The sequence below is a fragment of the Labeo rohita genome, chromosome 5 (assembly GCF_022985175.1).
Source record: "Labeo rohita strain BAU-BD-2019 chromosome 5, IGBB_LRoh.1.0, whole genome shotgun sequence".
Taxonomy (NCBI): domain Eukaryota; kingdom Metazoa; phylum Chordata; class Actinopteri; order Cypriniformes; family Cyprinidae; genus Labeo; species Labeo rohita.
In genome coordinates this window covers 30,360,907-30,373,841 of record NC_066873.1, presented here as the reverse complement: position 1 = coordinate 30,373,841, position 12,935 = coordinate 30,360,907, and the positions used below count along the sequence as shown (strand labels likewise).

The following is a 12,935-nucleotide window of genomic DNA, read 5'->3' as shown; positions in this document are numbered from 1 at the left end:
AAAAGTAAAAAAAAAAAAGTAATAGATTTAAAATGCATTTATTTTATACTATAGTTCAATTTGATTAACATGCTTACTGACATATTGCTTGAGACTGATATAAAAATTGTAATTAAACTTTATTTTGGAGTAATACTTGTGCAAAATGCACATTTCTTAATATTAAGCCTAAAATATGTTTTAATGTCACCATTGACGAGGACTGTATGACCTTTAAATAAAACCGGTCTTTAAATGCAAAATATTTAAAGGAGAACTCTCTTTCAGACCTTTTTAGGACTTCCAGAACAACAATTTATAAATAATTTACTCACCCCCTTGTCATCCAAGATATTCATGTCTTCCTGTCTTCAGTCATAAAGAAATTATGGTTTTTGAGGAAAACATTTCAGGTTTTTTCCTCATATCATGGATTTCAATTGTGCCCCCGATTTTGAACTTCCAAAATGTAGTTTAAATGCAGCTTCAAAAGGCTCTAAACGATCCCAGCCGAGGAAGAAGGGTCTTATATAGCGAAACATTTGCTAATTTTTTTTAGAAAAATACAAATTTGTATACTTTTTAAGCACAAAAGCTCGTGTAGCACAGGCTCTGAGATGCACGTTCATGACACTACGTATTATTGAATCATGTCGAAAGGTCACGCGGAACTATAGATCCAGTGTTTACAAAGCGAACGCACAAAGACTAAGGAAGTGCAAGTAAGTCAAATGCTGTTTACAAACAAAAAGTTACAACGATGTCGGATGATTCTGAAGTTGTAGGAGAAAATAAAATGGAGTTTTTCGCCATTCTCTACCTTTTTGAGCCGGAGTACACAGACGATGAACTTAGATGTGATGGGAAGTTTGGATCATTTTACCGACTCAGACCTTTGAGTCTTGTTCAGCAAAATGAACAAATCTTTTTTCCGAGTCATTTTCTTCATTTTAGCAAAATATAATTAAAATGTTAAGTGTTACTTCCCTAACACATCTACTGCTTACACAAACGTTGATCACACTACAAACAAGACAAAACTGTAATGCTATAAGAAACAGAAAAGATTAATTCATTGTTTACCCGGGTCTTTAGTCTATGATTAGCTCACCACACCTCTTATCTGACAAGTTTTTGGGTTCGAGTCATTCGTTCATCACGTGACAGCCCCATAGGGTGAACGAACGACTCCGAAAATTTTTTTTTTGAAAAAAAATGACCGATCGTTTTGCTAGATAAAACCCTTCTTCCTTGGCTGGGATCGTTTAGAGCCGTTTGAAGCTGCATTTATACATTTTGGAAGTTCAAATTTGGGGGCACAATTGAAGTCCATTATATGAAGAAAAATCCTGAAATGTTTTCCTCAAAAACCATAATTTCTTTACGACTGAAGGCAGAAAGACATGAACATCTTGGATGACAAGGGGGTGAGTAAATTATTTGTAAATTGTTGTTCTGGAAGTGGAGTTCTCCTTTAAGTGCACCTAAAGTATACTTGCAATAGTTCCACTTTAGCACAATCAAATATACTTAAGTACATTTTAGTTGGACTTCAGCACTACTTCTGCACAATTAAGTACATTAAGTGCAAAATTAGTTGTTCCAATTTAGCAGACTTTAAATATAGCAGTTTAGCATACTAAAAGTACAATTGCAGGGTATTTTATTAGGTACATAATATGTGAATGTATTTGTAGTAGCAGGAAAATAATGTATTTTAAATACATTTTAGTGTATTTATTTTTCACTGGGGTTATTTGCATGTATTAAATTATGATATAAAACAATTTATTCTCGTCCTCAAATTAGTTTGACTGTCAACATGTTCCCAAAGGTTGGTCTAACACATTAGTATTTTTCACTGTTTGCACACTCCGCTTGTAAATTCACAGCATTCCAGACTACAGTAAGTGAATGCTACAGAGTGGAAATAGAGTTTGCCTAAAGCAAGGAGCAGGTTTTTTAAAAAGTCAAAACATCTGTGTTTTCTCTGGTGAATAAAATAGCAGGATTTCTCTCTCTTGCATGCTGAAAGCATGAAATGGAAAAACTGGAGTGGAGTTGAGTGGAATCTGTATTCAAGTGCATGCTTGGCAACATGTATCCTTGATGCTTTTCATGTGATTTCATTTCAGAAATATATGGAATTGCTGAGCAGTTTTGGTCTGAAACATGTTAATCAATATTAATTGTTTATGTAGCTATATTGAATTTGCAGTCATGTTATTGTACTACATATATCAAAAAGGTTGTTATCTGTGGCCTTGGGCCTACAGCTGAATCGCTGCGCTGATAACAGGTTCAACAGCAATCATGTTTTTATCAGATATGGACTCTACAGACCAGGTTACCACATACAACATTAATTAAAGGCAATTCACATCCAATTACAAATGTTCACATATACAGAAAATGTACAAAACCTTTATATATATATATATATATATCTAATGCAGAAACTACCAAGGTCTTTAAGCAATAAAAACTGATTTTTTTGGGACAGTGTAGCAGTATTCTCCTTATAAGATTCCATACGCACTTCAAAAGCTACATCAAAATTCAATTAGATGACCACACGATATCTTCCCTGTGTAACTGAGCTCACGAATATTCCCACCTGACTGGTGCTGATGCGTGTGGTGAACGTGACTCCGCCCACCGCGATGCGCCATTGGCTGGTTCAGCTAGTGAGCGTGCGGCACCTGCAAGTCTGAGTGCACTAGAACAGCGCTCTCAAGCAGGGCACAACAAGCCGGCGCGGTGTCTGAAGTTCAGCTCACCGGAATGATGTCTGCTGAGCTTTCACAGAGAAGTCAGAGCATTAAAGTGAGAGAGACCGCTAGAGCAAAAAACCACAAGTCACAACATCATAAAAACGGACGAATTTACCGCACTAAATGATTGAGAGAAACAGAATAGAAATGGGAAGTACTGTGAAAGGACGTCGGCGCCTTTTGGAGATCATCTTGGTTCTTGCTCTCTGTGCAACGCGCGCCAGCGGTCGAGGTAAGTGTACGTGGGAGAAAATATGTTGTGATGTTTACAGTATTATAAGCGGACTAAATATCTTGTTGTCATTAGTTTAACTCGAAAGAGAATCTTACGAGACCTGTTTGATTTCCCACTTTGTCCACGCGCTCTTACACGCGCCAGTTACAAAAAACGATTGACGCTGACAGCACAGTTTTTAATACGTATATATAGCAATTAAGTGAGTATTTGTGTTTTTAAATATGTTTTGGCTGTATATTTACTGTTTAACGGTGGGATGTAAACACTGAGGTGAGACTGACAGTGAAATGGAAAGTTTGTAACATTCTGTTCTGAAAGGGAGCGGGAGATTTTCCACATCTTCCGTGCCAGGTTTGTTAGGAAAACAATAGGAAACTGAAGAAAAGCTAGAGTACATTAAGCGTCTCAATAGAAAGGTAATATTCAACAGGCGACCATTTATTTAAGCACCTCTCTTTTTCTAGCTCACATGTACCAGTGTCATTATTGTGACATTTAAATCACTAAATTCAGTTCTGATATTTAAGACTTGTCCTGATATCAGCTATGAGCGCCTATATTGCCGATTCGAGTCAAACATCACTTAAAATAACATGTAGTGAAATGCAGTGGTCAGCATTATTGTCCTGCTTCCTTTTTACATACTGTACACCTTATTTGTGTGGATTAAGGTGATGGACTGTCAAGGGATATGATGGGAGCTGTCTAATTATAGTGATTTAAACGTTTTGTATTTTTTTTATGGGCATAATAATAATAATAATTAATAATACCTAATGAAAAATATGATGGGGTGAATTTTAAGAAAGGTTTTGGTATTGTTAATTGTAGTTGCGTTTTATATTTTTATTAATAGAAAATAGAAACACATTTGTGACCCTGGACCACAAAACCAGTCATAAGGGTCTTTTTGTTATTTGTATTTTTTGATGTGTGTGATTAGTGTGAAAGCTGAATTAATAAGCTTTCCATTGATGTATGGTTTGTTAGAATAGGACTATATTTGTCTGAGATACAACTATTTGAAAATCTGGAATCTGTGGGTGGGAAAAAAATCAAAATATTGAGAAATTTGCCTTTTAATTTGTCCAAATTAAGTACTTAGCAATGCATATTACTAATCAATTAAGTTGGAAATATTTACAGTAGGAACTTCACAAAATATCTTCATGGAACATGATCTTTATTTAATGTCCTAATGATTTTTGGCATAAAAGAAAAAACAATAACATGACCCATGCAATGTATTGTTGGCTATTGCTACAAATATACCTGTGCAACTTAAGACTGGTTTTGTGCTCCAGGGTCACATTTATTATTATTATTGCAGTGTCCCATGTTCATGGAAAACTTTTTCAAATATTTTAATAAAATCTAAAAGAAAAAAAACCTTTTTTTAAATATTTGATCAAAAGTTGATCTTTGTGAGTGCAATCCTATTTTTAAAACTTATTTTTTAAATTATCCAGTTGTCACAACATACTGGCGATGCCTTAAGCCTGTGTGAGATGTACACAAGGTCGGCTTTTAAGCCATGGCAGCTTGTTATTTTTGTCTGGGATGTCTTGAAGCTTGTCAGATTTTGCTGTTCAGAGATCAATGTGGATGAACATCATATCTCCACAATGAGTGCAAGTCACGTGAAGGGTCAGCAGCTGAGACCTCTTGCGTGCTACACTGCTCTCAGCAAGCCCAATGGGCCTTATATGAAACTTTAAAAGGGTTCTCAATGCATCCAGTCGAGCGTACATGCCCCGTGGATCCCACATAACGGCACGCGATGGTTAGCCTTCTTTTTTCCCCTAGCAGAAGGTGGCTCAGACTGCATAGACATGAGTAAATAAAGTCTGTTAGCACAAATAAATAAAAAAAAAAACAGCTAAAAGGTGACTCCATAGGTCATTTTAAAGTTATTAGTTGGTGGAGGCGCATTAATTTATTGTAACTATGTATATTTGCAGTGTTTTCTCATTCTCGCACAGGCATATACCTCTGCAAAAAAAAAGAAGATCTGTGATATGACAATGCGTGGGATTCGTCAACTCACTTTCAGCTAGATCTCTATGCAGATAACCCTCATTAGTTCACTTTTGCCATACACTTAAAAGTATGGCAGCAATGTGACTACTGTGCTCTAATTTTAAAATTTTGCTCAGCACTTTAAAAGTTCAATTTCAGTCAGACTAAAACAATAATTCATTTGTTTAAATGTCACGTAAAAAAGACAGCTGATGTTTATTCAGTTGTTCAGGTATTTGATTGTGTTCTGTTTATAAGTATGGTGTTTGGGCAGATGGATAAAGAAAAGCTCACTGTAGCTTGATTAGAACTGCGCGTGTAAACATATTTTTTTTTTGCCTTGTGCTAAAGGATTTAGATTGAATTTAAATGATTGCACACATATACAATGCAGTTTTAGCAGCAACAGTCTAATTTTAGCAGTGAAATTGTCTAGCCGCCAAACTCCGCCAATGGACCGCTCAATGAGAGAAAGCAGCCAATCTGGAAGCGACAGAGGTTCTGTGTATTTTCCTCGCAGTTATAAAAATCCATCACCAGCTCGGGTCTGCTAACAGTGTGCCAATGCAGTGCTGCTCACTGCTCAAATTTACATTTAAATGAAACCAAATGACTGAACACTCACAGATGAGAGTCAGTAAAAAAAGCACCACCACCTTGTTTTTTTTTGCGAAAGTACGATTCTCTACCTGAAACTGTTATTAGGCTCTAATGGGATCTGTGTTGGTAAATAAGGAAATTACATGATCGATCCTTGTTTTTGTGAAAGAAAAACAATTCTCATATAGGGCCTCCAGAGATGGAATAAATCTGGTAAGAGAAAGCACCTAGAGAGCATAACCTTGAGCAATATGAACTCATAGCTACACTTATGAGTGTGCAGAAAATAATATGAGCTTGCTGTGACTGCTTTCGCTATGCTCTTCTTCAAAGCTATGTGTAAATATTTATTTTTTTGGATGGTGAAGAGTGCTTTTAACTTCATTAGTCTAAAGTAGAAGTAACGTGGGCTGATCCACCATCAGGCTTTTTTTTTTGGTTTTCATCACCTCCTCTTCAGAATGATCAGTGCAGTGCATAGCCTCATCGTTTAATCATGTGAAGTCTGTAAAAGTGTTTGTGTGGTATAAACATAGACTGATATTCAAAAGATACAGAACTAATGTTGCATTTTCAGCAATGTTGTCATTCAAATTCTCTTTATTCTGTAAATATGCAAGCTTATGTTTGAAGATGCAAGATAATATCTGGGCTCAGCAGAAGCTTTTGCACATTCTGCAACATTTGCGAGATCACTTCCGATAACATCTGAACATGTGAGATATTATGTATTAGTCATATGTGTTAGATCTTCGGAAGCATTGTAATCAGAAAAAATGACTTGGCAGCATCATCGCATGATTTATTTGGTAGCTAACTAAAATATTTACATTTAGAGAATTACTGTCTTAAGGCTGCCTTCTTTTCCCAGAAGCAAAATATGTTCAGGCATGATTTAATATGCTGTAGCTGAAAAAGGTGCAGTATGTAAATAATGTCTGGAAAATGCATACTGTTTTTCTCTTTAGAGATGCGCAATATGTTTTGACCTTAAGGTTAAATATGAATATTTACCAGCTTTTTTGCATTGACTGGAGAATAACACAAATCTTTTTACAATAATCTACACAAATGCTCTATATGGCATTGCTGATGACATCTGGAAGCTTGCAGTTTCCAGTCCTCAGGGATGTCCCCATTTACCCATTTCTTTTTGTGTACAGGAGCAACTCGACAATGCGTCTAAAGCCGGGCTCACACTACAGGATTTTTAGCCCGATTTTTGCCCCGATTTTCCCCTGCCGAGAATCGGAGCAAAAATGTTGTCGAGCACTTTGATTGGTCCCGATGTTCGGCATGGATCTCACATGGATCTGGTAATGTGAGATGTTCACAGATCGAATCTTACACCTCCTGATCTGCTCTCACACAAATCGAGGCCGCCCCGATCATATCAAACATGTTTGATATTTAGGATTTTAAATTGGGATGATCACGGCTATGATTACGATCCATTGGATAGTGGAAATGGAGTAAACTCAGAGTAACACTGTCTGTATAATATGTTGAGCCAATGCGCGACCGCCCGATCTTTTTCCCCTTCTCCCAAAACTGCTGTACGATCCATTGGAATAGTGGAAATGGAGTAAACTTCGTCTTATGTTTTTAGAAAAACGTAACACTGTCTGTATAATATGTTTTTGAAAACATACCACAGACCGCATGGAGCAAGGAAAGCAATGCTTCATGTGGCCCGAGTCCGACTTTTTTTTCCCCTTCTCCCAAAAAACGGCTTATACTACTGTTTTAGCAATTAAAATAGTTCAGTTTTCATGTATGTAATAATGGCAAAGTGATTATATTTCATTTCATGTTTTTTCAGGGAAGATATCAAGTTAATTTAGAAAAACGTTTGGAGAATTGCAAACTATTGCAAATTATTGCAAACTATTCAGACTTTCCAGCTTGTACATTGCTAGCTGACCGATCTCTTTAATTTCATTGCCACCATGATGCAGTTCTATAATTTTATAGCTTAACTTTTGCTTTTTACTTCAGGCAATTGTATTTAGGCTTCACAATTCATAAAGGTTAATTACCTGGATGAACAAAACATCTAAGAATCAAATCAAAAACCTTTTTTGGCCACGGGTCTTATTTTCTGCAGTAATACAAAGCTATTTAAAAATCCTATTGAACTTAGGTAATGCTGAGTTCTGGGTTGTTCTACATAATTACATCATCCCTGGCTCACTTTATTATTGATGATTTTCATCATTTGGATGGCATTTGTAACTAGGGGTGTAATGATCCATCGATATGGATCGATACATCAATCAGATGTCTAACAATGTGATGTATTGATGCTACGCTCAAAATATTGACACCTGAAACATCGACCTTATTTTTCAATGCGGAAGTAAGCTGTTTTCTGGTAATGTGTGAGACTTCCGGTTCATAAGCCGCTATAGTGAAATAACGAGAAGAATAACGAAGTGCAGTAAATGGTAAAACCGTTGTGTTTATAGTTAAGGTCATACATTAAAATAACATGGTAGACACATTACTTTGCAATATCAAGCCACAAAACAAACTGTACAGTTAAGTAGCTGGACGGAGATGAGATCGGAAGCCAGACGCATTATATTTACATATTTGGCCGCACCCACGCTTGCGTGAAAAATAAGGTGGATAAATAGGCGTCTTTATTTTGCCACTGTCCACATGTTCACGCAATGTCCATCTATGCAATAAAATAAAAATTTAATTCTGGATGCGATTAACTGTGATTAATTATTGCACAGCACTAGAAATTTCAGATAAATGTTCATGTTATAAATTTTGGTTGCATGTTAATAAAAATGTAGATGGTCAATCAGTCCATAATATCATAATAAAAGCGACCAATGTACTTCTGAATTTAATCGTATTGAAATTGTTTCGTAGAATTTTTTTTTTTGAGGTATCTGCAAATATCATATTGCTGGGTATGAGAATCGATATCATATTGTATTGTGAATAACCATCTAATTTACACCCTATTTGTAAGTCACTTCTGCCCAAAGAGGTAAAAGAAAAAGGAAACACTCAGTGTTTTTGTAACAGTAACTGATGCAGATGAACTTAAACCACTTGCAAGGACAAGTGTTTGGTTTACAGGTGGTGAGTTGTTTATTTTAGCAAAATTGCTGAGAAAAAACTAATTGCTGTTCATGGAAACAAAACCAAACAGCATTAATTGTTGGCATCCTTGAAAGCGATTTCACTCTTGGTTGAGTTTTCAATTTAATATATACAAAATTTGTTAGTTTTCACTGTTGCATTGTATTTCCTTGAATTATGTAATGTGTGTTCAGGAAATATCTTCACTACATGGATTTGTAGCAGACCTCCATTACTCTTATAATAACTTGTGTGTTTCTAGTTCAGAAACCACTTCCATGTCAGTGTTTACAGATGGCACAGACCAAATGAGCTTTTTATAAGACCGTTTTATGATAGAGTCCCTGCTGCCCAGGCAGTTGTTAGGTTTACAAGATTTATCTCTGTCTGCTCTGCAAGAATATCACTCTCTGTCCTCCAGTAAATTGTTTTATCCACACACATTAAAGTGAACCATGAAATATCCAAAGTGTTCCTCCTCTCATTTACAGATTTATTTACTGCTATATGCAGTATAGTATATTTTGCAGACCTTCCCAGGGCATTACAAATGCAATGTTTTAATTCGGAAGTGCAGCTTAAAGAAGCAGTTTTCTCTCTCTGATGGAAGCTATAAACAATTGTTTTTGTAATGTAAAAATAGAAATACAGTAGCTGATAAATTTCAGACTTTTTGTACAGTAAGTTGCATGTAGTATCGCTGTTTCATGACTATGTAGGAGTGAATAACAGGAGATCAAAAGAAGCAATAAGTGTGGAGGAAGAAACCAAACTTTGATCATCTCTGGTGGCATTTATTGATTTTTTTTTTTTTTTTTTTTTTTTTTTTTTTTCTTCGTTCAGCTTGACTAACTTCTAGATTATACACACACACACTTTCTCCGATCTGCTTTGAGTGGTGTTTTTTTATAGTGCCTCAAGCCATTTTTGCTCATTCTTTTCTGTGCTTTCCAAGTTTCGATCATAACTGCCCTTTTCTTTGTTTCTGTGCCTAAGTTTTTCTAAGTCCGACCTATTGTGGGCTCCACCCGCCTCTTACTGACACTACATTCTTCTTATCCATCCCAGGAGGATGCACGGCAGCTTTTTTGTTGATTTAACCTGCACCTACACCAAGGGTCATGTTAATTCTGGTGCTTTTGATGCTGCGTTTAGGAGTCATGAAGCTAGAAGAGGACAAAAGAGTTCAGGAATATTCTGTAATCATTTCACAATGCCTTTGATCCAGCAGAATGAAGTAGGTCATAAACATAATACTGCAATACAAATCATGATGAACTTTTTTTCAAACATTGAATTAGTTCTAAAACTTCTACTACTTTTAGTGTTTTTCATGTACAGTAGCAGTTTTCAGCATTTTTGTCTATTGTAGAACTGTTGATTATTTATATTCCAGCCTGTTTACTAAACGATTCTCTGTTTAAACCAGAAACGTGTTCATTTAGAGGTTAATCTACCTTTTGAATCATAAGCAACTGATTAGCGACCCCATGGCAACACTTACTGTTATAGCCTTTTGGCAGATTATTAAGCACTTTTGATTTTGATTCATGCTAAAATATATGGGTTGTTGATGTGACATGGCATTTTCATTGTCCCACAAGATAAAAATGAATAGAATTAATATTGTTGTTATTTAAAATGCTGTAAATCGTTAAATGTTTCTTTGTGCTACATGGAACTGTTGTTATTAAAACTGCAGTGTTATTCAAATTTTTTTTATTTATTCATTTTTTTTTTTTGAGCCAAATGCTAAAATTGTCCTATGGTGTGACTGTCTTAAGCATGGTTCAATAAATCACAACTTTTATAGATTAAAAAGAAAAGCATAAAAATGTTAATAAATACCTCCGGCATAATTGTACAAGTGTCTATTTTGGTAAGTGGCAATCTTTTTTTTTTTTTTTTTTTTTTTTCTATCCATATATTTCTGAAAGTGTAGGAACTTTATACAATTTGTCTCTGAAAACCATGTCCTCTGGTGTGACCCCATATCCTGATTCTAAATCGGCCAATTCCAGAAAAAAACCTTTATTAGTTGAAGAACCCCATCCACGGTCATGTTACTGAAGCATGGTCAATTTTGGTCTCAGAATTGTTTAAATATTTAACTTTTTTGGACCCACTACAAAAGTGTAACGTTTTGTTGTCCTTAGGTGTGACACCCCTAAATTCTATATTTTAATTAAAAATAATGTTAAACTAAAATCATGGAAAATTATGCAAATGTGTCTCATTAACCGCTAATGACAGATTAGCTCGGAATAGGACGTCCTGTGGTGTGACAGCACATGTCCTCTGGTGTTACACCTGTGTGGTCACACCATAGGACAAAGATGTCACACCAGAAGACAAGGTCGCTTTAAGAAGTATTTCAGTGTTCTTAAATGCAATAATTACATTAATTAAACTATTTTCTTATGTTTTTGCAGAAAACATGCACTGTTATAAAGTGTCATGAAAATAAGTAAAATATGTGATACTTTGTTTTTGAAACAGAAAGAATTGAGGGAGAGAAATTAGTGGAAGAGAGAGGACATGGAAATATAGACTGCAAATTAACAGGGATCCACCAAAAGGGAGGAGATCCTAAGAAAACAATGTAGAAAATAAATAGAATCTAAATGATGCCTTAAGTTTTAAAAAATTAACTTAGCATAGCCATATAGTTTTAAAAAATTCATTCACATCTTAATGAATATAGTTTGAATATTAATCATATTTAGCTGTGCGCAGAGAAGAATTTCAGTAACATACTGATTGACTAAGGGACTGAATTTTTTTGATCAATATTTTTTTGTTTTGTTTAAAAAACATTGTTTTGACATGTTCAAAATTAAATAGAAATACTTTAATAACTACCATTTCTGTCCTTTAATGTGACATTATGTCCTGTGGTGTGACATAATGTTCTATGGTGTGACACCACAGATTTGTTTTTATCTCAAATTATCTTAAAAAAACAAACAAACAAACAAACAAAAAAACAGTTAAATATTGCAAAAATGCAATATTGCAGATATAAATATCAGATATAAATATCACTCATCTTAAAATTGTATAATTTTCAGCAGTTTTGAACAGATGACAGCTAAGTTTGTCTTAAAATGATCTAACAATTCATGGGGAAAAATTGTTATTATAAATTATTATCGTTTCATATTAAATAAATAACACTATATTAAAATAAGTGTCTAACAATGAAGATCAATCTCTCTCATGCTCTTTATATATAATTAAGAGGGTTTTTTCCCTTATTTTTTGCTATGTCACACCAAAGGGCAAATTTATGGTATACTATGGTAAAAACTATGAAAGAATTTATGAACCCTTTATATTTTCTGAAATATCACACTTCACACTACATAAATAAATGCATTTCTTCTTCAGAAATTGTCTTTTAGAAAATACACATTTTTTACTGCCTGTTTGTCAACTACCCACATGCAGTGTTTCTATGCTAACCCAAAGCATGACTCTCAAGTTAAATTTGAAATAGATATTTTATTCAGCATAGATACGTGTAGTCCTAAATAGTCCTGTTGGTATTCATGAGGTCAAAGGCACGTGCACATTAGCAAGAGTGAGTGGGATGGTTTATAACAGTGTGCAAAGCTTTAGAAACCATTTAGGGACAGTATTGTTGTAGACAACTCAAGCTCTTACCTTGAAACATACGCTCAGATCCATATATATAGAATAAGGGTCAGAGCACTGGGTCAGCTGATGGGCCAGATGAGATTTAGCTTACACAGCAGTGGGACAACAGGAGAGAAGCTAGATCAAATGGAAAACCCTTTGGGTAATAACACTCTCACCTTGAAGTGCTTTACAATATCACATTACATATTAGGTCAGTGCCAGAAATAACCTTTTTTATTAAAGGGCAATATTTGATAACTCAATTTTTTAGTTTTTTTGCTTTTATGTTTTTTCCTAACCATATAAAAATAGTGTTATCAGACATTAAATTCATATCACATAAAATGCTTGGGATGCTGTTGGTCAGTGGCTTGGTGGGAATCATTTTTGTTATCAGGCTGTCGCCCAAGGCAAAGTTTTAATGATGTAGAACAAATTGAACTCCGATTTATAGCTTAATATTTAATTGTTGCTCAAAATCAAAGCTATGCTTTAAAAAGTAAAGTTTCACTTGAGCAGTGAATGCTCTTAAAGGAGAACTCTTCCACTTCCAGAACAACAATTTAAGATGTTCATGTCTT

General features: G+C 34.9%; 1 protein-coding gene across 2 annotated transcripts in view; it reads left to right on the top strand.

The window, feature by feature from the left end:
- The first annotated feature begins 2,710 nt into the window (after positions 1–2,710).
- The window catches only part of unc5db (unc-5 netrin receptor Db), a 167,671-nt gene continuing 157,446 nt past the window's right edge, over positions 2,711–12,935 (top strand). For both annotated transcript variants that reach the window (XM_051110440.1, XM_051110439.1), the window contains exon 1: positions 2,711–2,985. In XM_051110440.1, the coding sequence (XP_050966397.1) occupies positions 2,877–2,985 (109 nt within the window). In that variant the 5' untranslated portion in view covers positions 2,711–2,876. The remainder of the gene's footprint in view (positions 2,986–12,935) is intronic.